This window comes from Bactrocera tryoni, chromosome 1 (assembly GCF_016617805.1).
Source record: "Bactrocera tryoni isolate S06 chromosome 1, CSIRO_BtryS06_freeze2, whole genome shotgun sequence".
NCBI lineage: Eukaryota > Metazoa > Arthropoda > Insecta > Diptera > Tephritidae > Bactrocera > Bactrocera tryoni.
In genome coordinates, this window is record NC_052499.1 from 77,360,494 (window position 1) to 77,386,485 (window position 25,992).

At 33.4% G+C, this 25,992-nt stretch overlaps 1 protein-coding gene across 13 annotated transcripts in view; it reads right to left on the minus strand.

Annotated features, from left to right (window-relative positions):
* LOC120769448 (calcium-activated potassium channel slowpoke) overlaps positions 1 to 25,992 on the minus strand; it is a 155,218-nt gene that overhangs the window by 40,416 nt on the left and 88,810 nt on the right. For 7 of the 13 annotated variants that reach the window (XM_040096502.1, XM_040096532.1, XM_040096460.1 and 4 more), the window contains exons 9-13: positions 17,296 to 17,401; positions 12,846 to 12,998; positions 10,542 to 10,697; positions 4,642 to 4,754; positions 175 to 333 (exon numbers count right to left, since the gene is read on the minus strand). In XM_040096502.1, coding sequence (XP_039952436.1) covers positions 175 to 333; positions 4,642 to 4,754; positions 10,542 to 10,697; positions 12,846 to 12,998; positions 17,296 to 17,401 — 687 coding nt within the window. Of the gene's footprint in view, positions 1 to 174; positions 334 to 4,641; positions 4,755 to 9,998; positions 10,112 to 10,541; positions 10,698 to 12,845; positions 12,999 to 17,295; positions 17,402 to 23,346; positions 23,453 to 25,992 lie in introns of all 13 variants that reach the window. The other 6 variants (XM_040096441.1, XM_040096478.1, XM_040096469.1 and 3 more) reach the window with 2 other exon arrangements.

Sequence of the window (25,992 nt, forward strand, 5' to 3'; positions counted from 1 at the left end):
CCCCTTAAAAATATTCTTATGCCTTAAAAAATGTTAGAAACTTTATGTTTTACAAATTTAGTGACTTTTATTACTGCTGTTACATCCTTTAAAATCCTCCAATTAACAATAAAAAATAATATTTAACATATAAGTCGCTACAACTGTGATTACAACAAATAAGCGTCTACTTACCGTTTCACTTCATCGGCACTCTGCGCTATAAAGAAGCCTTGTGTATTCGCCTGTATTTTGGCATTACGCGGATTTATCGATATTTTGCTATCCGCGCCCTCTTCGGCACCTTTGATTTCGATAGCTACTAGCAATAGTTTCAGCTTCGAGAAGCACAGTCTGCGAACAGGAGTTGATAAATACGAAATTATTAGTATTTGTTAATAAAAATGTACATAAAGTTTCAAATGTTTTGAATAAAGCGCTATGCAGTAGCAGTAGTTTTGAAAAAGTATAAGTGATAAGTTGTAAATATTAATAAAAAAGTTGTAATATCCAGTATTTATTAAATGTGCCATGATTTATAAGGACACAGAAAAATTACAAAATTACAAAAATTCATGCATACAACAAATGTGATGTGTTAGAAGTGTATTAAGACTTGTAAGGAAGTGGTAAGTTCGGGTTTAACCGAACGCTTTATACTCTCGTAATTTGTAAACATCTAAGTCGGGGAAATATTGTCAGGTGTTGCAAAACTTTACATTGAAAAATGCTGCCGAAACCATTTTTTGTCTGATTTCGACGATAATCCAATTAGAGGGCGAGACAACGCCCACTTAAAAAAAATGTTTCGTTCATAGGTGTCGCTGGCTACTGTGATCACCTCCATTGAATTACAGTTTTGTATCTAAATTTAGTGTTTAGTTTTGGTTATTTTCGTTTATTGGCGTTTTGTGGGCGTGACGATGGTCCGATTATGCCCATCTGCAATACCAACCTGCTACCAAATTTGGATGCCAAGAAACATGTATACCGTGTTTTAGCAAATATCTTTAATTTTAATAAAGTTATCGCTACACGGACAGACCAACGGTTAAGCCGAAGAATGGATTTCATCTCGTCTCGTTATCCTGGTCATTTCTATGTTAAAAAAAAAATATTCCATATCTATTTCGATAATTTTTGGGTGATACACACAAATGTTTGGTGAACAAAACTATTATTATTAGTAACAATATGTTGTGAGAGTATAACAATTTGTGTTGGAAAAAAGTGCAAAGATATTCATATACAACATATGTTGCATGCAAAGTCAAAAAATCGCATGCGATATATTTTTTGTATTATTAAATCTAAAAAATACTAAAAAAAAGTACTTACTACGCGTTTAAAAAATATAAAAAAATTTTTTAAAAATAAATCAAACTATTATTTCTGCGCTAAGCAAAACAAGCAGCCAACTACCGAAGCTGTATATACAAAACACGTTCACATTCACATCTTTCACGAGCGACGAGGACAGCGGTGTTGCTAACAGGACGCATGCCAACGATTTTTCTATAATGCGTTTGTATGTGTGTGCGGAACATTTTCATAGCAATTGAGTTAATTGCACTACTCAAAAGGATGTGGTAATTAGTTTGCAAGCATTCTATGGACTGGGGGGGAAAGTACGGGTATGCCAGTATGTATGTAAGTGTTAATAGCATATTTCATTATCTTAAGTATGGTATATATTAGTTTGAGTTCAATGTTATTGTGGCGTACGACTGCTACTGTTAATAAAATGTTAAATTACAGCATGGGTCTTGTTTTGAGGGAGAGGAGTTGTTTACCTAGCAATTTTCAATGTATATATGCTTGTAAGGATGGACATATGGATCAGCAGAAAAAATAGTGTCCAAAACATGCAGCAGTTATTTCTTGGCATGAAGTGGGTAGTAGACTGTGAGCGTCTTTAGATGTGTAGTAATATATGTATATTATATGTATCAGGGGCTTTGGGGTGTTAATGCAGATATTTGATTAGCTACATTGATAAGTAAAGCCAAAAGTAGGGTTGTATACTTTCAGGAGATAGGCAAGCAAGCATTTGAAGTGTTTTGAAAAAGTTGTTGAAAAATATTGAGGATAAATATTCAGGTTTGTGACTGTACAGCTTTTGATAATGTTATGTGTCTGTTTAGCTGCCTGGGGTTCTATTGTACAAAGGTAAATACATTAATGGCAGGTTTTTCTGTGATCAGTATTTTAGATATTGTTTTTTATTTCAATAAATGTATTACATATGTTTGTTTGAATGAAGTTTATATTCAGTTGTAGTAAGTGGGTAGAAAACTTTCGAGATTTAGACACCAAAGAGTGTCCTCTAGAGTGAAGCACTTTAGAGGATGTTCAAAAAACCGCTTTTGGCTGAAAACATTAGAAAAACTAGTTTGGACGAGCACAAAATTGGATCGAGTTAGATATATGCACTCTAAATGTATCAAAAGAATTTGTTGGACATAACGCATGTAAAAGTATGTCTGGGCAAAAAAATTTAGCAGACAACTGAGTCACAAATCAGTTGAAACGAACGCTATATTGCACGAATTCCTCTTCGAATTACTTCTACATTCACTGTTCTTTCCACCAGCGACTTTTATTTCTATTTTGTTTTAAAATCCCATTAGAATACATATAGAACTTGACACAAAAGACCTCAGGTACATCCATTGGAATCCAAGAGTTTAAAGACTTGTAAAAGTCTTGCTGTAGGCCACGATGTCTTATATTTTTCGGTTTGAACAAATTTCTTCGCAATCTGAAGTAAGGAGTTAATTTTTACACATGTCTGTTCTATATTCTAATTCGGTTTAGAAAGTGATAAAATGCAATGCGTAGACCGTTTAGTATTAAAATTAGACCTTTTCCACTAAAAAAAGTTTCATGTTTAGAGGGTCTTTATATTACACTGTTCTTAAAAAAATTAAATCTAAATCTCGAAAATTTCCAGAATTTTGTTAAAAAATTTGTTTCTGTTCCTTTGTTGTTATGTTAGTATTTGCTAAATATGCAGGAGGCAGGGAGACAGGCAAGTGGTTGAAACTATGTGCGTACAGATTTTAAAGGGTTTTTGTTAGGTTAAGTTTTGGATTTTGCTAGAATGTCATTAATATCATTACGGGGCAAAAAAATATGCAAGACCGTAAACATTCCAAATAAATTCAAAAAATTTTGGAAGTTATGTTGAGACGCACTAGTGGGGAAAGAGTGTAGTAGAGAAGACAACGAGTTTTAAATTTAAATTATTTTTTTAAATTTATTATTATAATTTAATTTATTACTACGTAATAATTTATTATTAATAATATTTTCAGAAAACTTTGCAATAACAAAAATAAAAATATAGAAAAATATTAAAACTAAATTAAAAAGTTAAAAAAAAATTATTTATATTTACTTACAAAATATTTTTAAATATTGCAGAAAATTAGAATTAAAGAATAAACATTTAATTATTATTTACATTTTGATTTATAAAAGTTAAAATAATTTTTAACTTTTTAGAAAGAGAGGGGAATTATAAAACAAAATAGTTTTAAAAAATAATAGTTCACAATTTTTAAATTTGAATCGTTTTTTTGTATAAATAAATCAAATGTTGAGAAAAAAATAATAAAAAAATTTAAAGGTTGAATTAAATATTAAAAAAATTAAATTATTAAAAAATACTTTTTTTTTAGTTTTTCTATTATTCTTATTATTTTGTTGTATAAATATATTAAAATAATAAAAATTTAAAAAAATAACTTTTAAAATTAAACAATAAAAAATTACATTCTAAAAAAAATATTTTCTTTTTTAATTTCTCCATTATTCTCATTATTTTTTTGTATAAGTACATTAAATGTAGAAAAAAAGAAATAAAAAACTGAAAAAAATTATCATGGATTAAATTAAATATTAAACAAAAAAATTAAATTATCAAAAATAATTTTTTTTTTTTGAATATTTCTATTATTTTAATTATTTTGTTGTATAACAACTACATTAAATGTGGAGAAAAAACAATAACAAATCTAAAAAAAAAATTTCATGGATTAAATTAAATATTAAAAAAAATGACCTTATGAAATTTTTTTTTTTTTTAATTTTCCTATTATTTTTATTATTTTGTAGTATAAATACATTAAATATAGAGAAAAATAATAATAACATATTAAAAAAAAATTATCATTAATTCAATCAAATCCAAAAACAGTAAAGAAAAAAAAATAAATATATTTTTTTTTTAATTTTTCTATTACTCTTTATTTTTTTTTGAGGTATAAATGCATTAATAAAAATTTAAAAAATATCGCGAATGAAATTAAATATAAAAATAAAAAAAAATTTTTTTTTGTAACTTTTCTATTACCTACTTAATTTCTATTTTGATCGATCATTACTGATAAAAATTCGAAGTATTACTTCACTCCAATACACCTCACTCTCTTCCCTACACTGGTGCGTCTCATTTGTGTTTTTAGTAGTAATTATATTGTTTTTAGTTTATGTTTTTATTTTCATCACTTCTAATAAATGCTAAGTAAAATGCAGTTACTTTTTAAAAAAATGTCATTATTTATAAGTACGAAATTTCTGTTTAGTTTACTTAATGTAAAGTAAGAACAAAAAAAATTATAGAACAAGAGTACATAATTCGCTTGTTTCGGGTCTTACTCGCTGGCTTGTGGGAATGTCATGCCGGTAAATGAAGGTGAGAGGGTTTCGGTGTACATCTCACACCCGGTACCTTGAAGATAATCGTTTTGCCAGGCCTGTGTATCTGGTGACTGAAAGTTAAAAATGATTCGGATGTGGTACGGATTTTAGTAACCAAAAACCAACAAGAAATAACATTATAGCAAATTCTTATATACAATCGAAACTACCAAATACGCTATGGAGGGGCGGGGCGACTAGATAAGATAGATGCAGTTGTGTATTGCTGCAGTGCAACGAGGAATGCAGCAGACACTGCGCATTGTTCTTGTACTTTACAGCATAGGCCAGGCATTGTACGTCATACGCTCGTTCCGGAAAGGGAGTTGCTTGAGCATTTCTCTTTTGCTACAAGAAAGGATGCAATACTTGATTTTTCTAACGTAACAAATTTACTCCTTAAGTCTACTATGCCATATCGTTGGAGCCGGAAAAGTGCAGCTTTAACAACACGGGTCTATTTTCATGCTTCTAATTTTGAGGGCGAAATTCAAAGGGCCACTTTAGTAGTTGTCGTATTAAAGGTGAATAGTAGTAGAATGCCAGGTTTATTACTCTCATTCAGGTGTCTCTCTTTGCTCACTCCTTCTAAGCAGCATTGACTGAAGAATTTGCACGCGAGCAGACTATTTATTATTTATAAAATGGTAGGCATACATGGCGCACTTTGCTTTATGTACAAACAGAAATATCCCTGCTTTATGCAGCACAAAACGAAAAAGAGAAAGAATAAACAACCGAAAGCAACGCAAAATAACCTAAAAGCGCAATTATTGTAAAAGTTTGGCATATTTGCAATGAAAATAATAGAAAATGGCTTGTAACTATGTATGAGTATGCTCGTATATTGAGTATTTATGTATATATGTATAGGAAAATATAGCTTAAATGTTCATTGCAAATGATTATTTTGTGTATTACACTATGCGCCCAAGTAATAGCACCACCTGATTAATTTTTATTTTTATGGACAAACTTCGAAACCGCTCATTATATACTATACATCGTTGCTTGAGGGAAGCTAACTTAATATTTCTTATTGGTCACTGTAATATTCGAGCGTTTTAATAAAAAAAAATGGCGAAATTGACTCAGCTCGTTATATATACACTTTATAGGGTCTCCGACGTTTCCTGCTGGGTGTTGCAAACTTCGTAGTAAACTAACGGGGTTTTCCTTAGGGACGCAATAAAAGCAGAGCGCTAGGGACAGCAAACGATGCCATATTTTTTCCCGCGCTTTTTCTCTCCATTTCTCTTCTGTAAGGTTTGCCATTTCATCACGGAAAGATACGCAATCCAACAACGAGTCGAAATTATCAAAAATTTACTACCGAAATTCGGAGTCAGTGGCCTCATCTTTAAGAGCGCTAGGTTCAATTTATGGTCATTATAATCCTCCTGTCAGATGAATAATTCATCGTCTACTGGAAAAATTTGAAAACACAGACACAGTACAAAATGTTCCCGTGCCAGTGAGACAAAGAAGTGCCTTTAGAGTCGAGAATACTGCTACCGCTAGTGCATCAATTGAGAAAGACCCAAATCAGTCTCTCACACGTCGTTGGGTATCTCTGTGACGTCGTTGTGGCGAATTTTGCGAAAAGATCTTGGGACTACATGCTTACAAGTTCAAATTGACGCAAGAACTGCAGCCGGTTGACCACTAGAATCGCGGTATGTTCGTGAATTGGGCTGAGCAACAACTTGAAAATGATCCGGATTTTCATTGATGCTTCTTCTTCAGCCATGAGACTCATTTCTGGCTGAATGGCTTCGCCAATAAGCAAAATATGCGTTATTCGTCAGGCAGCAATCCACAGTACTTACGATTTGGTGCGGTTTATGGGCCGGCGTTGTCATTGGGTCGTACTTCATCCGTGATGATCAAGACCGGCATGTTACTGTGAATGGGAATCGCTACCGCTCAATGATAACCGAATATTTTTGTATCAATATAACCAAAAGTAGTTTTAAGAAGTGCTGCAACCAGTTTAAATTTTTTTAACTCATTACATCAATATTGATCAGAAATGTATTTGATTAATCTTATCATATTATCATTTAGATTATTCATTATTAGTACTCATTGAAAGAGTAGTCGTTCAATTACCGGTTGTAGTACAGTAATTATCAAATATATTCATGTTGAAAAACTTTAAACATGAAACATGTGAAAAAATGATGATCTATTCAATGGATAAGCATACCAAATATTAAAACCCTTAAAACTAATGCATCTATTGACTTTTAATCATCCGAATAAAGAGTGGTGCTTTTACTGGTTGCCAAATTTTGAACAATTTGCGACTTTTTCTATATGAGAAACGTAGTGTGTGCTCGTTTTGTAACTAGTAGGTGGGTATGTGTTGTTTTTGCTTTTTTTTGGTGAATGATAGTTGTGAACAAATGTGCTTAATCCATTTCTATCTTTATATTTCGGAATAAATAATATTATATTAATACTTTTCAAATTTTTATTGAACAGAGCGCTTTCACCTGTACAAGTAGACCACTTTGGTCTCAATTTTCTCAGTTCTTGAATCATAAACATCAAAGAAAATCACTAGTTAAGATTAATACGAATATATGCGGAAAGCACCTATTTTCCATTGCGCTGATGATGCTGCTCGAAATTTTCGGAACAGTTCTTAAGTTTCTGATGGGTTTTTAAATGGGTGGTGGTGGTATTCTAGCATCAAACTGATTCCATCTTATCTTTATATACTGATAATCATTGGATCAGTGGCGTGCTTTAAGAACTCTCGCTAACCAATTAACCGAAGACTTTATCCACATTGCATTATCAAACCATTTTGGTGTTTAACATTATACACTACTCATATACGGTTTCTTGTGGGTGAATATTTGCTCTGCCAAAGCCTTAACTGCAAAGTTAGGGACTCAATGTTGAAAACTTTGACTAAATTGTTGACAGTTTTTAGAATTCATGTATCATATACACAAAATACGTATGTAAAATTATACGAGCTAAACTTTGACTTTTGGTTGTCAATAAACACTACCCAGAAATATAGAGATATACATATAGTTTTTCTTAACTCTTCTAACAAATCTCCTTTTTGATTTTATACAGATATAACCTTGTTTCTTAAGTTCACTTCTAATAACGGGTGATCAAAATAGAGATACTTTTTTCAATAGCCTTTTTTGAGAGATCACGCGTGTGTCTTGTCAAACTGTTATGTTACTTTTGTTCAGTCATGTTTGGCATTTCATCATGTAAAGACAAATCGTTCAACTTTATGACAAAAATTCACGTTCTGTAAATAATGTAAGTACTATATTTCGGGCGCTGCGCTCAACTTATGGTCAACACAATCTGCCTACTGAGCGTATTATTCTGAAAACGATCACACATCTTGAGATCCAGCATTCATTATTGGATAATATTCGACCGAATAGACCACGTCCTGCACACTATAAGCCGTAGCTGAGAGTGTACATGTAGATCGTGGAGAGTCGATTCGACGCCGTTCGCAGCAACTCGGACTGACGTATGGAACGACTTGGCGCATTTTATGTCAAGATCTTAAAAGCGTACAAAATATTTTCCGAAGCTTTCCGACCTTCTCAAGCGACATCACGACGCTCTAAGGGCTAGTGAAAAGAAGATTTCACATTTTCGAGCCAAATTTTGTTCAGAAATGAGGCCCGTTTCTGGCTAAATGGGTATGTAAGCAAGCAAAACTGACGCATTCGGGACGAAGAGCAACCTGAAGAGATTCAATATCTGCCATTTTATCTAGAAAAAATTATACCGGTTTCATGTTTTGGACCCGTCGCTGGGCCGCATGGATTGTATGTTATCACCCCGTCTAATTTTTTCCTGTGGGGATATGTGAAGCTTAATATCTATGCGGACAATCGGTTTCGATTCAGCTCTTGGAACAAACCATTATGAGTGTCATTCGCCAGTTATCAGTCAAAATGCTTGAAAGAGTTATCGAAAATTGAGCTCAACGTAGCATCTGAGATGTAGCTGCGGCCAACATTTGAAAGAGATATTCTTCAAAAAATTAATGCCAAAGAATGTTTTTTCATATAATAAACATTGCTCTTTAAATTTGAGTTTTTTCTTTAAAAATGTAGGGAACCTCGAAATGGACCACCCTTTTTAATCCATATACACAATAGGAAAAAAATTACTATATATCTTGTAAGGAAATAAAAGATAGAAAATCTGTGGCACTGTTGCATATACCTAAACTACTTGGACAGAATTATGATTGATCGAAACATTTGGAACGAGATTACAAAAACCTGAAATTATTTAGCAAATATATATGTAATCCAAAAGTATGAAATTCTATTTTTTTTTTCCAAAAACTTTCAAAAAGTTGTACCTATGACAAGTATTGGTGCATTTTTGGTAACTTTCACTTAAATTAATTTATATACCATACTTCCAATTAATAAGAGACGAATTTGTATAAACAAAAAATAACAATTTTAGTAATTTAATTTTATAATTCTTTATTTAAATTTTTTTAATATTTGGTTAATTGAAAACATGAAAAGGAAACTGCACAACATCGAAGGCATTTGTAAAAGACACTTAAAAATTCATTGGAAAACACCACGAAAATATGATAACGAAAACTAAACGCAAATACCAGTATACTTTATTGAGAGAAGTGTGAAGATTCGCCAAGTAAAGAGAATGTTGAGAAAGAAAAATTCGTAAGAGGCTGTGTGTTTACGTTTTGCCAGTGAAATTTCGTTCAATTTACTTGTATTAATTACTCACAACTAATTAATTGACACATGGAAGAAAAAAATACATAAAAATACCGTCAAACAACAATTAGAATGACGTTTGAAAAAACATTTAGAACGAAAATTCGACAAACTGGATATTTTCTGTTGTGTGTATATGGTGAATGTAGCGCTGTTAATGTACGTGTATGCGTGTGTGTGTATTTCTGCGAATTTGAGTGAGTGAGTTTGTGAGTTGTGCTGTCATTTTCATATTTCAAATCAAAATTCGTTTGTAGTTTTGTGTATTATGTAATATGAATAAGTTCGTTTGACGTAAAAATATTGTATTCAAAAAAAACAAAAAAGAAAAATTATCATGAAGAGCGCCAATTTGAAATGCTAAATGTAGGTGTGTCAACCAACGAAAAAGAAACTAACTAATAATTAATAAGAAATAAAGCTCAAATGTACATTTACGATTATTTGTAGTAGATACTGTATATCATACGATAGAGGTACGCATACGAATATGTGAAATTTGTATGAAGGTAAGTTATTCGATAGACACGCCAATGCTCGCGTTCAAAAACTTACTCAGTGGCCTGAGCAAATGGTATTCCAATAAATGTGGGACTCAATGTTTCAGTGTACATTTCCATGCCCGTGCCGCGCAGATAGTCATTGGTCCAGGACTGCATGTCTGGTGACTGCAGGTACATACACATTGTTGTTGTTGTATATATTGTGGGGTATGAATTAAAAATATAGTTTTCATTATTGTGGTTATATATAGAAATCAAGAGTTTATCTTTAAAAAAATTTGTGTAGCTTCTTAGTGCTGCTGGGCACTGGTTTACTTTTTACATCCAAGCTATGCAATAAATGTAGCAGCGCTTAGCCAATTTAGATAAGCAATTTAGATGCAGCCGTATGATCAGATTTTTACGCCTAATTCTATAATTCTATTACTCATTGGAGGAAAATATTACGGTCACGCAGACTTTAATAAATCGCAGACGTCATTGTTGCTATATCGTGGTATTGTCATTATATTTTAAACTATTATGTTTTTTATAATTATTTTATTCTTTTATTTGAAGTAATGTTGTAATTTTAGTTTTTGTGCTCGGAACTTACAGTTTTAAACGATCGCATCGCGAATAAATTCGCCATCATTGTTGAGAAGCCCGGCGCCAGGCAACTCTGTGCTATGAAGCCAAGTTTAAGTTCGGCCAGACAGATGACATCATCACCCTGTTTCCAATCCCATGAGGGTATGTTGAGTAAATAAGCCTAATGGATAAATGTTGAATTAGTAAATTATTGATTCTTTATTTTCATTAAATGTTTTATAATGTTGTGTGTGACTAACTATCTTAGAGCTGTTACAAAGTATTGGGTCAATAACCATTTTCGTGCGGTTTGCCATGCGATAGTCTTACTACATTATTATTTCATTGTTCTAAGATACCGAAAACGTTTAACAGCCAGATACATTTATCGAAAAGCTAGCAAATTGTGTGCCATATGTATTGAAGTGTAGAGTCGTTGAAGGACGATTTTGGCTGTAAGAAAGGACGTGCTGTTTTATAAGCTTCTAAAACCGGGTGAAACCATGAATGGGGAACATTGTCGACAACATAATATTTTATCTCTTTTTCATCTTTTTTATTCCATTTTCCTATTATTTCGTGGTAGTAGTAGTAAAAAAACAAATTGAGTCTGGCTTTGGTAGGGTCGTGGGGTATTTGTTTGCAGGATGTTAACCAAAGTAATACGAGGGCTGCTATATATATTCTGGCCTAGGGCAACACTAAGTGTTGCCAGGTGCAATCTGACATTTCCATTGGAAAGTTTGACATTTTTTGGCATAACATCACTCAGAACGTTTTGTCGTTTAATCGTGAATTGTTTTATTTACAGGGAATTAAAAAATTCATCTCGGTCAAAAAATGGAATTAACTCGTGAACATTTTCGTGCGATCATTTTTCACAACTTTCGACGTGGATTATCACGACAAGAGTGCATCGATGAACTAAAATCTTTGTATGGCTATGAAGCACCATCCTATAGCACTGTGAAAAACTGGTACAACGAATTCAATCATGGCTCGCTCAAAGACGAATTCCGTGAAGGTCGTCCAAAAACAGCCGTTGTGCCAGAAAACATCGATGCCGTACGTGAACTGACAATGCAAGACCGTCATGTAACATACCTTCAGATAGAGGCATGCCTAAGCATTTCTCCCACCAGCATACATTCGATATTGCATGAACACCTGGCCGTAAAAAAAGTTTGTTCTCGTTGGATCCCGCACAATTTGACAATCGCTCAAAAACAGGCTCGTGTGGATTGGTGTAAGGAAATGCTGAAAAAATACGATCGCGGTGCTTCAAAAGACGTTTATAAGAACGTCACGAAACATGGATCTATGCGTATGAGCCTGAAACAAAACAGCAATCGACAAAAAAAATAAAAAAAAAATAAAAAAAAACATTTTCGTTGATAAATATGCCTATTTACAATATTAGGTCAGAAATATATATAGCAACCTACGTACTAACAGTAGTAATGAAGAAGCCCGGTGTTCGAGCAAGGCCACCTGACTTCACCGCTACCAAATGGATCATATCGGAAACGCGCTCTACCCCACACACAGGAAAAATGGGATAGAGATCCACAACAGACTCTAAGGCTTCCGAAACCCCTCAGTTTACCCTCGGAAAGCTGCAACTAGCCACCAGCAAGCTCAAGACTAATAAATCACACGACCCGGACGGGATACTTGCAGAAATCCTGAAAATAACCGCTACAAAGCGACCAGCAGTACTATGAACAACTACTTAAATCCAGACTCGAAAGAGCTATCAACGAAACTGGAGGACTCTCCCGTAGACAACATGAATTTTGACTTGGCAGATCAACTCTAGGTGATGTAAGATGCATCATTGGAAGTATAGAAGTCGCAAGTGTAGATGGCATAAATACAAAAAAATAGTGTTGCCGGAGACTTTTGATGGCCGAAATGCATTCAACAGCGCTAGATGAGTGGCTATGATTGACGTTCTCGAAAAAAAACTTTAAAATCCTCGACTACTGTCGAGTTGTAAAGCTATCTTTGTAATAGAAACTGCTGTACCAAACTAAAGAGGGATCAGGTGCGGTCACGTCAGGAGCAGCACAAGGATCCATTATTCATTCTAGGTCCAGACTTGCGGAACATCAGCTACGACGCTATACTAAAACTCGAAATGACAGACGAAATGCCAAGGAAAGAGAAAGCAGCTAATGCGTCCTATTATAAGGAGCTGAGATCTGGGCAGATGTGCTTAAAAAGCAAAACAGACTATGCGAAAGGCATTTTCACCCGCAAAAAAAAATATATATGTATTCATGTGATCTCCCACTTAATTATTAAATAATAAATTCACTTATCTTACCTTATTATGATATTGCATAAGTTGTATAATCACTCGTATGTCTTCGCTGTAGTTTTTAATCGAGATGACTCGCATAATATTGGCAGCATCTTCAGCATCGGGATCTTGGCAATATTTATTGGCCAGTACCAAGCAGGCATCAGCTTCGTGTACCTACGCCACAACCAATCACATTACACGATGTGCACACGAGGCGATACGAAGAGAAATAAGTAACAGTTAGTAAAAATCAAATAATTTAACGTTCTTCTTTATAATAAGAATGTATGTATATTAGTGGTGGTGGTGGTGGTGGTTTTGGTGACAATGAGCTCTGGTGAAGTGTGTGGCGAATGAGGTGAACACAGAAAGCGGAATTTATGCGCGCAGTTGGGATATTTTAAATAGTTTCTTGGAGCATATTAATTTCAAGTACATATATTTATAAACGGTTTCCTGGAAAACTGCCGAAAGGAGCGCGGGATGAGGAATGCTTTTAATATGCAATGAAGTAGCGAAATTATGGGTTTTGTTGAATAACATATAATATTATAAATAATCATTTTAGGTGATTCCAAAATTAATTTCAAGTAAAAAATTCAGTTACGCTAAAAGAAAAAAATAAATTGGAATTAAAAACTTAAACATTGCATTGAACAGGCGTGCTTAAATATTTTGTGTAACTTTCATGCAATAAAATATTTCTATTTACTTTTGTGAATATTTAACACGCTTTCATTAAAATTTATGATACACTATTTACAGTAATACATGCTGCAAGCAGAGTCACTAATGTTTAACAGTTAATATGAAAACATATAATTATGTATTTATATACATACATATATGTTTGTATAGATGTTAATAGTTTAAAAGATGTCAATTGCGACATGGAAATAAATATTTAAAAGCATTGTGTCTTTATTAGCACTAATTATTTTAGCTACTGCAAATTAATTTTCGATGATAATTTATTATTTTGTAAGCGAGATGTATACTTTTAAGCAATTTCTTTAAAAATAATATTTATCATTTGAAGTTTATCAAAAAATTATTATTTTGAATGCAAGAAGTATGGTCAGCTGCTACTTAATAAATCAAATTTATTTGTATTAACTTGAGCGCTAATTTTATTTACCTTTGAGGCATTTTTAATGCTTCTTTTGGTAGAGAATTAATATATGTATTAATGTTATGAACTATTATACCTTCATGGCGAATGTTTGACTGCTCAATTATAATAAAATAATAATAAAGTAAATTGCAAAAAACAAAATGAAGTAAATAATATTGGTTTTTTGTAACTATTTAAGGTTTTTTGAACATCTTAATATTTTTAATAAAACTTCAAAAAGTTTACATTGGCTAATATTGAGCTCATCTGCTTCAGTTATTTGAAATAGTATGTTACTCATACGCCATGTAGTATATGAATTTCATATTGTTCGACAATTTCTTTAGAAGTCATAAATATTTTTAACAGCTTATATATTTACACATATCTAAGATTTAAATTACTAATAAACAATTTAGAATTACACCAAAATATAAAAATGCGGATTGTTTTTACGAGTATACTAACACATATGCTAACATTAAATAGTAAACTACGCAAATATACAAATATGAGTCACATAAATCGTATTTACAAATACATACATAGATATAATTAAAGAACGCCATAGAACTATCAATACATGTATTAATTGTGTTAGCCCTGCTACTTGTTGTTTTGAGTAGCTGAGTTCTGGAACATATAAAACACCACTCCAGGGCTAATACCGAAAGTTTATAGCTGTTATATATTTCCCTGCTTAATTTTACTGATCGATTCAAATGGATGTTAAAAGTACAAACTTTATGATTAAAAAAACTTAGATCGCGGCTAACGCTAAGGCAATTCAAATAATCTACGGGTGTATATTTTTTGGGAGCAATATGTTGCTGAGGTTTATTAGTTCAACGGAATGGAAAACTATATAAAATTTAATGGACTGGCTTATATACCCATATACATTGTGACAAGAAAGCATCAGGAAATTGTAATTAAATTCCCCGGGCAAAGGATATTTCAAAAAAATTTCCAAATTTTGTATTTCAAACCAAATTTTGTGTACGGAATCGATGCGAATGTTAGAAAAAAGCTTACGGTGATTCAGTTTTCTCGAAAACAAAACTCTAGGAGTGGTTCCAAGCCGACACAAAAACCTTAAAGCGATGCTTATTGTTTTTTTTTTTTTTTGATATTCGTGGTTTGGTGCATAATGAATTTGTTCCGGAGGGACATACAGTTAATAAAAAGTTATATTTAGCCGTATTGAGGCGTTTGCATGAGAATATCCGTCGAATGCACCATGGCATCGAACCACGATTGTGACCGAATTTAAAGTCAAAAGGCAATGAATACCATCGATCCAGATTTGGCTCCGAGTGATTTTTTCTTGTTCCTCATATTAAAGTTGCCACTCCGTAGAACCCGTTTTCGGTCGAATGAAGAAATAAAACAAAATTCGTTGAAGAAACTGCAGGCCATCCCGAAAAATGCTTATGAAATGTGCTTAGAGAACTGAGAAAATCGTTGGCAGGAGTGTATTACATCTGGTGGGGACAACTTTGCAGACGACAATATAAACATTGATGAATAATTAAATGAGTTGTGTTTTATTTACAATTTTCGGGTACTTGGTTGACACAGTGTATAATAAAATATGGGGCATTGTCGATGTTTCCTTATATGAATTTTATTAAAAAAAAAAACTCTTTTAACTAATTTTTAATTAGTTGTTTCAAAATGAAAATGTTGAGATATTCAATAATTTATTTTTACGATTTTTGTCGCCTAAAGCGAAGACTGGTTATATGGTATCTGATGAATATCAGATATGTATATAGGAAATAACGGTTATAATTACTCTTACATATGTACTTGTACAGTTATGAATGTATACGTACAGTGATTAAAAATAATTTATAAAATTATGTAAAAATTGTTGTCTTAAAAAGTGATGTTCACATAGTCAATATTGAACAAATTTAATAATAATGTATTTTATGGTAAGTTTTTTCATATTTCTGATTTTTTATTACAAATTTTTTTTTTATTTATTTTTTTTTTTATTTTGTATACTCTTCATCTATAAAGTTTTTTGCTATCATCAAGTTCATACTGGACGTATACCAGTTAAGATACGTCCCGTACGAACTTGATAGTTAGCAAAAAAAAACTTTATAAATGAAAAGTTCTCACAACTTACATATTTCGTTAATGTGTTTAAGCAATAATTTTGTTTAAAGAAAATCAGAGTTGTATGTGTTTTTATTATTAAAAGAAGTTAGTACCCGTTGAAAAAAATATAAAATTATCATTATCGTGAACCTTTATTTATTTCATGGATATGTAATTGTTGTCCAAATTTTTATATAATAGAAAATGATATAATTTTTTTTTTAATACTTATATAAAACAACACTGACATTTGATCAAATATCATGTATGAAAAAGTTTCTTTTTTAATATTTATTCAAAATATCAGTGACATTTCGTCTCAGGATGACTGTGAGACAAAGTAGTCACTTCGACTGTTAGTATTACCTATGTGATCATCAGGCAAATGGTTGATGAAATCGTAATTTTTTCGTACAAGTCATTTACTTTTATTCAACTTTAAAGGAAACATATTTTTTTTTTTATTATATGCTGGAGTAAGAAATATTCCTTACTAACGAAACTATAAGTACATAAAGTGTAAACGAATAAATTGCTTTGGAAATTTCCGGTGAAGGCTGGTAAATATATTTTGGTTTCCATGAAGATAGCTAATTTAAAACTGCCTCCCAAAAACAGAAAAAAATTCAAACTATCACTGACTACCAAATATGTGATTAAATGAAAAAATTTGGTATTTATCGTTTCGATGTATTTACCACACACAAACAAATAAATACAGTACACCAATCGAAAACATATAATGAAATAATTAAAAATCAAAAACACAATCGACGATTACACTTTACTTATACAAATAGATATTGTATGCGCTAGCATTTTGATTATTTTACCAATGATTGTCAAATATTCACACCAATATTAAGTTGTTTAGACACTTATACATAAGTATGTAACGGTTTATTGTAATTCATGACATTACGAGTACGTGTGAGTCTGTGTGAACGTTGTGAACGTGTGTGACAGCTGTGTGAACAGTTATGGACAGTTATTTCAATTAACCAATTATACACAACACAAATTGTGAGCATTTTCATATTTATTTGTTAATGAAAAAAAGAAATGAAAAATCACTAAGCAAATAACAGTTGAAAATAAAGGAGTTAGTTGGTTAAAACAAAAAAATGTTTTATGTAAATTAGTTTAACAAAAATTAGTGATGAAACAAATGTAGAGGTAATTTGAACCAACTCAACGATGACGCAATAACACATGAACAGTTATGATGAGCAATCGAATGTTTACCTTAACCCGTTGTAGATCAATTGGATTCATAATGGTGCCTTGAAAGAACTCCACTGTGGTAAAGTGACGTTTGAATAAACCCTCTAGTTCCAAGTCGGGTGGTTTACTTTTGAATTTGTTGTTTAATTTCGTTCGAAATTTTTAAAATTTAAATTTTTGGGTTTTTCGTTTTTTGGTTTTTTGTTTTTCAATTTTCGTTACAATATTAAGCATTATATGAAATAAGAAACATATAGTTTGTTGGTTTTGATTTACAAACAAGGACAAAATCATTGAAGTGGAAGCGATGTTTTTAGTTTTTGGTTTGAGATTTGTTGTTTTATGTAGTGAAGTTTATTTATTTATAATTTTTAACATTTTTCAAGTAGCAGGTGTGGGTTGTTTTTTGGTTTGTTGATATTGTTGTAGACATGGTTGTCAGTTTTGAATTTTCATATTTCAATTAAAATATGGAATGGAAGAAAAATAAAATATGCAAAAACATTAATTTCTTATTAAGTGGCGTTTGCTTAACAAAATAGTAAAATCGGTGAAATAAAAAGAGGAATGTGAACACCTCACGAGTTTTAAAGATTCTTATGAATTATTGTATCTACGTATAACTTTTCAACTCAAGTTTTTCTTATTATTATAAAATACAAAGGTTATAATGTAATATACTTATAATATTTGTATAAATAATATTAGAATCGCTAATTTATTTGTGATACATTGACAATCAAGCGACTAGAACTGAATCACGGTAGAAATGAATGCAAATTTTGCAAGTTCCAAAACATTTTAGAAAAAGTGCAATAGAATTGGATTTTCTGAAATTATTAAATAATTGGAGTAGTAGTAGTAAAACATTATCCGCAAGTTGGTAAAAGATTTCACTAACATCATTATCAGCAAGTTGGTACAATCTTAGTTCAGATCATTGTTAATATTATTTTATTAGTATTTGGTAAAATTTTTCTTATGGGAGTCGATTACTATTTTTTATTAATGGCAATATCATCAAAAAAGTGAAATCAGGAACGAAAGTAGCCGTAGAGGATAGCAGAGGCTTTCAGCATTTCTTACGTATTGACTCAGCACGTTTTGCAGAGAAAAGGAACTATTGTTTGAAGCGAAAGATAAAAGATCACTCGCTAAAATAACAAAATACATGAAGGGCATCGACAAAAACTCGTTTAACTGTGTGTTTTGTGTGTTCAGCAAGCTCAGTCGCTATATAGACAAAGTTTCTCAAGCTAAATTTGCTGTAAAAAGTATGTTGAGTAGAAGTCGAAAGAGTTATGTTTGCCAAGGACTCCCTAATATAAGAAAGTTGTACCAGGTTTGAGCCTTCTACTCGCAACACCATAACCCATCTTGAGACCTAGCATTCATTATTGGATAATATTTAACCGAATAGACCATGTACAGCATTAAAGAAAATATACAGGGTTTGTTCGTTAAGTAATAGGACTGACCGGATTTGTTGAACCAATCGTTACAATTCTTTAAAAACTTTCAAAAAGGGCTCCTTCTGCGTCAATGCTGCGCTGCCAGCACGATTTCCAAGTGTTGAAGGCGTCACGGAAGGCATTCCCCGGAATATCCTTGAATGCCGTGGTGTATGCTGCTTGAATCCCCTCTGTCGTCTCAAAATTCTTGCCTTTTTTCGGCCTTTTCAGGTAGGGAAACAAAAAAAGTCACTCGTCACCTGCCATTACGGTATTCAAAAGTTGGGGGTCACTTTCAGACATGTTCAAATTTTGTTGGCTCACTTCTACTCGCCGCAATTCCTGATCGTCAGTGAGCACTTTCAGGACCGTCTTAGCGCACACCTTGTGCATGTTCAAGTGCTCCGTCACAATGTCATACCACAGATTTTGATAAGTTTAGCATCAGGGCAATTAAACGAAAACTTAGCCGACGGTCTGAGTTCAAAACTTTGCGAATACGAGTCACATTGTCGGTGTTTGTCGAAGTCGCAGGTCTTCCAGCACGGTTTTCATCAGCGACCTCTCCCCGGCCCTCAAAAAAAGCCTGGTGCCACCTAAATACACCACTTCTTGCCAAAGCAACATCTGGGTAAGCCTGTTTGATCATATCAAACGTCTCTGTCGCAGAATTTAATCGAGTAACTCTGCTCTAACGAACGCAGCATTTTCGGCTTGCACCACTCACAGAAACACGTCGCACGAAAATGTTTGTCCTGACTCTCCAGATGCTCGGAGACAACTGACTAGCTCGTTAGCTAGGAACGCCCTCTACCGAATACAGTCAGTGCGCACACGTTCCGCACGTTCCGAAGTACAGTCGCGGCGAATGAAAATCAGTCCTATTATTTTCCGGACAAACCCTGTAGAAGCCATAGCTGAGAGTGCACACGAAGACCGTGGAAAGTCGATTAGGCGCCGTTTTCAGCAACTCGGACTGACGTATAGAACGATTCGATTCAGGTTTTGGAGCAAAGCTCAAGCGTGTCACTCGCCAATTAACAGTCAAAAAGCGTGAACGAGTCATGAAAATTGGACTCAGCGGAAGGACCATCTGAGACGTAGCCGCGGACAACATTCGAAAGTAATGCTAAAGGATGTCCTTTCGAATGATAAAACACATTCCCCAATTAATTTGAAATTTTTGTGTTTTGTCTTTAAAAACGTAAGGAACTTCGTTCCTTTAGATTTCGAAAAAATAATTATCTAACAAATTTTCTTAAAAAAGGCGGATTAGGCATAATATTATATAATTCTACATTATTATTGTTGTTGTTAAGTCAACGAATCGCTTTGCTTTTCAAGGTAGTAAATACTTATTAATGCAATTATTATTATTTATGAATATATAATAACATATACTATAAATATGTAACTGCATTGTACATCTTTTAATATAACAATCATAATTAATATTAAATATTATTATTATTATTGTATAACATAATAAACAATTTCAATAATACAAATAAGTTTCGAACGGTTTATATAAAATAAGATTAACTCGTTATCTAAAAATACTAAATCTATTGAAAAACACATTCGCTGGAACTTACTTAAATCACGATTTAATAATTTCAGCCTAAATAAAGAATACAATTAAATTTTGTTATGAAATATATGAAAAATTATTTGTTAAAGAAACATAAAAGTATTAGTTTTAGGTATGAGTTAGTTGCAAAATGGGCATCTATAGAAGCTGTTTTTCTTTGGTATTAAAAAAACTTGAACATTCGAAAAAATTCATCTTAAATGCTACTATAAGTTGTACTACATACATATATATGTAGGTATGTATAATTACTAAACGCACTAGAAACGGAATAAGAAATCGTTGGCAAAGACTTACTACTTGAAACTCTCAAAAAAGACAATATTGATTAAGGAAAAAACGTCATTCCAAATTGAAGCGGTGATGAGGAAAAATATTCTAGTGTGTGATGCAGCCTTTCAAAGTACAAAAGTACGTAATAAAGGGTAATAAAAGTACAAAATAGGAGTGAAAAGGCAAACAATGGAATCTCATATATATTAATGTGTGAAAACCAAAACAGGCTGGAAATGAAATGCAAGGCTCAGCTACGAGCAAAGTCAAAGCAAAATTTGCAATTACAAAGGAAAAACGGACGTCAGCCGTAGATAATCAATCAAAATCAGTGGCCAGTTTTTTCAAAACAAAGAACAAAACATAGAAATGGAGCAAGAAAAATAAGAAGAAAAAAACAAGAAAAAAATTGTTGCGGTACACAGCCAATGGCTAAACCTTGGATGTAGTATGAAAAATAAGATAATCATCAAAACAGAAATATTAAATTAAATATCAGATGAGTGGAATGGCGATGGTGGTGGTTGGTGGTACACACTAAAAGAGCGGAGCAGAGCAGAGCAGAGGAAACGTAAACTCGCCTTGAGAAAAATCGTAGTTGTGGGCAAAGTAACGAGAGCTGAGTTAAAAGGCAGGAATAGTAGAAACCTTCCATTGCATATGTGTGTACAAAAATTTAATGAATAGACCAATTTTGGCTATTAAGATACATATATACCAATTTGAAATATTAATCATAAATACATACATATGCAATTCTCACCAATCTTGGTGGCACTAATTTTAGGTGGTTATGATAGCGACTGACGATGATGTGACATTGGCAAAGATATTGACAGCTCACTATGGTCGTGGCATACTGATAGTGTGGGTGTTACTTGTTCTAAGGTGTTAATTACTAATGCTAAGTGATAGTTAGGCGCTGGGGTGAAGGTGACGAAAGAACACGTCAAAATATGCATGTTTACAAAGTTATAATAAATTGGTCTATGCAGTCATGGTATATAGTGGGCGGTGGTTATATAGAACAAGAAAAACAACTTTTTCGTGTCTGTTTTATAACACGTGATCACGAAATTGTATTAGGTGCGCAACTAAGTTCCCGTTGTTTGTCAAAAGATGAATCCAGCAGTTAATGTTGATCGATTTTTTTATATCCAAAACGTGATAAGCTTAAGCCTTATTTGTTTATGTGTCAAATACTTTTGGTTGTGCGAATATGTGTGATTGTTGCAAAATAATCGTCATTGCGGGGAGTGATGATTTTCTTCTTTTCGTCAATGAAATTGGCGGCTGAAGCATATCAAGAACTCCAAAAAGTTTAAGGAGGTGCTGCCTCAAGTAAAAGAATGTGCTTTGGTTGGTTTAGTCTCTTCAAAGGCGGCGATTTCGATATCAACGACCCTCCTGATGAAGCAAGGCCAAAAGTCTTCGAAGACGGTGAATTAGCACTAATGGCCGCCAAAAGGTGACACCTTTTCACCAAAAAGCAATTTTTGGGCGATTGCTATGTCCTTATAGATTTGATTTATGCCCCAAATTAACAAGAACTTCCGCGGCTACATGAATTAGATAGACCGTTTTATACAAGTCACCTTTTTATTCCCACATGGCCGCCAAAGGTTGACATGTTCGTACCACAAAGCGGTTTTCATGCGTTGTGGTGCGTTTAGTCGCTTCGAAAGCGGCGATTTCGATATTAACGACATCCGAATAATCGAAGATGGTGAATCGGCACTAATGGCCGTAAAGGACTTATGCGGCTATGTATTGTCACGCTCCTAGTGTGACTATCTAAACGATTACGCTCGATGAGGAGCATTCATCAGCATTTGGAGTCGCCCGGCATGCTATTTTAAAGCTACACACAACTACACACCCCGGAAATGATCCAGAAACAAGTAACTTGGATTCTTAATGTCCTTAATACCAAGAATGGTACGAAAAAGTGATTCTGCTGCATAACAACGCTGGTCACACGCCAACCCCTTTGAAACCTACCTGGAAACGCTTAAATGGTAAGTCCTACCCCAACCGCTATATTCACCACATATTGCACTGTCCGATTATTATTTGTTCCGTTCAATGACACATGGTCTGGCTCAGAAGCAATTCTACTCAAAACATGGCTTGTTTCTTGGATAGCGTCACAAGATGAATAATTTTACTTTAATGGTATTCAAGCTTTGTCAGAAAGATGGGAAAAAGTGGTTAGTAGAGATGGGCAATAGTCGAACAGATACTTTGTAACCATTACCTTATAATAAAATTACATTTTCATTAAAAAACAACGAGTACTTAGTTGCGCATTTTTTCTTTCAAATTATATATTTTTGCAATATTTCAAGCTTCAATTTTTTCACTATTTGACTTTCACAATAATTCACCAGAACTTGACTACTGTATACCAATTGACTGCAATATGACCATGAAATATGCATTTATAGGGCGCAGTCTGTCTAGTGAACACACACACAGCCGTACATTAAGTCCATACACCCATACACACACTCAGAAACACGAAGGGAATCGAGAGCAAGCATTTAACCAATAACTGCCTGTTGTAGTTGTTGCTCGTTGCATTTTAAATTTGGTTTTCTAATAAAGTGGTAGAAACGGGTTTCGGCAGCAGGTGTACAGTAATTCGTTTTGGGGATATTTCAATTTACAATACGAAATTGCGGCTTTTTAGTATGCTCTCTTGGTTTGGTTTTTGACTTTCTTTATATTTGTTGTTGTAGTTGTGTATATGTGTACCTTGACTCGCTCCAAATCGACGGCATTCATCATGGTGCCCTGAAAAAACGCCACCGTCGTATAGTGACGCTTCAGCAGACCTTCTAGCTCCAGATCAGGCTCCTTGCTATACACGGAGTTGATTGTGAATGTTTACAGTATATTTTATTAATTGTTTGGTTAGACTTTAGTTACACTTCTTGCTATTGGTCAGTGTGTTAATTACTATATATTTATTTGCTTGTTTTGTTATTATTATAAGGCAAACTTTTAGTAAAATTTAAGGAATTAATTGTAATAAAATAAAAATACTTAAAAACTATAGTTATAAATTTTTATTGTAACGTTATTTATATTTAGCGAATAGCTAGTCTTATATAGTGTAATTAAAAATTTATTTTTCAATAATTTCAATTCAATGTATTTGTATTATATACAATAAAGTAGAGACAACAATTGCAAACATTTGATATAAATCAGGCGTACAGGGAGCCCAGTTCGAATTTTATTTAAATGTATCTTTCTTTAATCTTATGGTTCAGTATATACCGTCAAGAGCTAGAAAATTCTTATCACTTCCACTGGCACCAGCGTTTTCTGCATATTAATTGATATTAGTCGTGACGACACAACAACAAATTAAGTATATAATACCAAAGAAGCAAAGGCTTGCAAGTAGTATATATTAGATATTCTAATGAACAAATTGACTCTGACTGGTTCATTAAAAATATGCAAAGAGTTTGCTCGAAATTTTTGTTTCCAATGGAATTACGGCTACGAAATCATGAAAATCACGAAAATGTTGCAGAAGTTTTTTATGGAGTCTCCTTTATCACGAACACAAAAATTTGATTAATCATCAGAGAGATATCTGTAGATTTAAACATTGCTCATGGTTCGACACAACACATTTTGGTTACTGTTTTTGGTAAGTATATCAATATAGAATTGTACCAAAAGTGAAGCAGAAAAGCGTACCAAAAATGAGCCTTCGAAACTAAAATTCACTGAAGACACTAAAGTCCATCCAAGTCGAGGCTTATAACACAAATTTGTTCAGAAGGTATTGTAGAAGAAATCTTACTTAACCAAGGCGAAGAGCAAATTCACAACTTGATGGCATTCTTTATTCATGAAATATGTAAAGATGAACAACTTTCATATTTGCACCACACCAAAAAAGTGCTGAACTGCTTTGATGTCCTTGTCTGCATACTGTTATCAATACAAATCATAAATTACAATACCAAACAGTACGAATCAGTTGTGCTGGGTTGGTGACCAATCAAGTGAGGGCTTATTACTATTTTTTTCTAGTCAGAAAGGCTCTATGAGGTTCTCTTTCGCTCTCATGGTTTCTTTGAAAATATATTTAATGTCATAAGGGCTTTTCGATGCTTTTTTTCTATATCATGGATTTTTTGATGATGTCTTATATGTCAGAAAAGCAAGAAAGAAACGACTACTGGCTGCAGGAGAATTTAAATATAAAACCTTCAGGCATAACTCTGTGGGTAATGGCGGTTGAGCAAACTCCGACTACGTGATCCCACAATTCAACTGGGAAAGAAGGTTCAAAGTAAACATAGGAAAATATGGCTGGCGTAAAGAAATAATAGCTGTGCGCAACACTCTAAATATTTATACGGATCGCTCGAAAATAGACGATGGAGTTGGTGCAAGAAGAAACTGTCCAGAGTTAGACATGGCTGCCTTATGCTTTTATATCTTTTAAGTTGCCGGACAACTGCAGTATATTTCAATATGAGGTCTTTGCTATTGCGAAAGCCGTGCAGCTGGCCTCTAATGCATCTGCTGGTAATTCCTAAGTCAACATCTACGTAGACAGCCAAGCACCAATCAAGGCAGTAATCTCGTATCGCATATCCGCCAAAAGTGTCTTTTGGCAGGCAGAGCAGAAGCAAGCAATTTCACTCCTATGGGAGCTAGGCTACAAAGGCATCGAGGGCCATGAAATAGTGGTGAACGGCTAAAATTCGAATACGTGATCAAACTATAGATCAGAAGTACACAAAATTTCTATTGGTACTCGATAGAAGAGACTGTAGGAACAACTAACTGGTCACTGTACGGTGGCGACACATGCCCGCAGAATGGGTCTGACAGATCGAGAAGACTGCAGAAAATGTCTAGAGCAAGGCACTTGTGCACTTGTCCCGCATTGGCAAGACTACGCTGTAGGCATCTGGGGTTCCCAAGGTATGATACACTGGAGAAGGTATCGATAGTGAGGATAGAGCAGAGTCTGTTATTCGCGTCAAGAGCAGGCATCATAAAGGATGACTATTTCTCATGGACCTAGCAACTGAACTCCATCTGACAATTGAACTCCATTTGGTCCAGAACTGGTATATGCGTGGCTTATTGGCCTACCGGATTAACATAACCTAACCTAACATGTTATGAATAATTAAATAAGTTTTAAAGGGAAATACTAATGCATTAAGCTAGTTAGTTAGTAGATAAGATGTTAATTTAGAAGGAGTTCATGGTTAAATGGTACAAAAGCTATAAAGAAACCTATTATATAGTACGTATGTATGTTAAAGCTCAACTCGCTGGCTGCGTCTGGGCGTTGGCAGTCTTTGGCTATAAGGTTTAAGATGTTTGCAACGGCTTAATGTGAATATATATGTGTATACT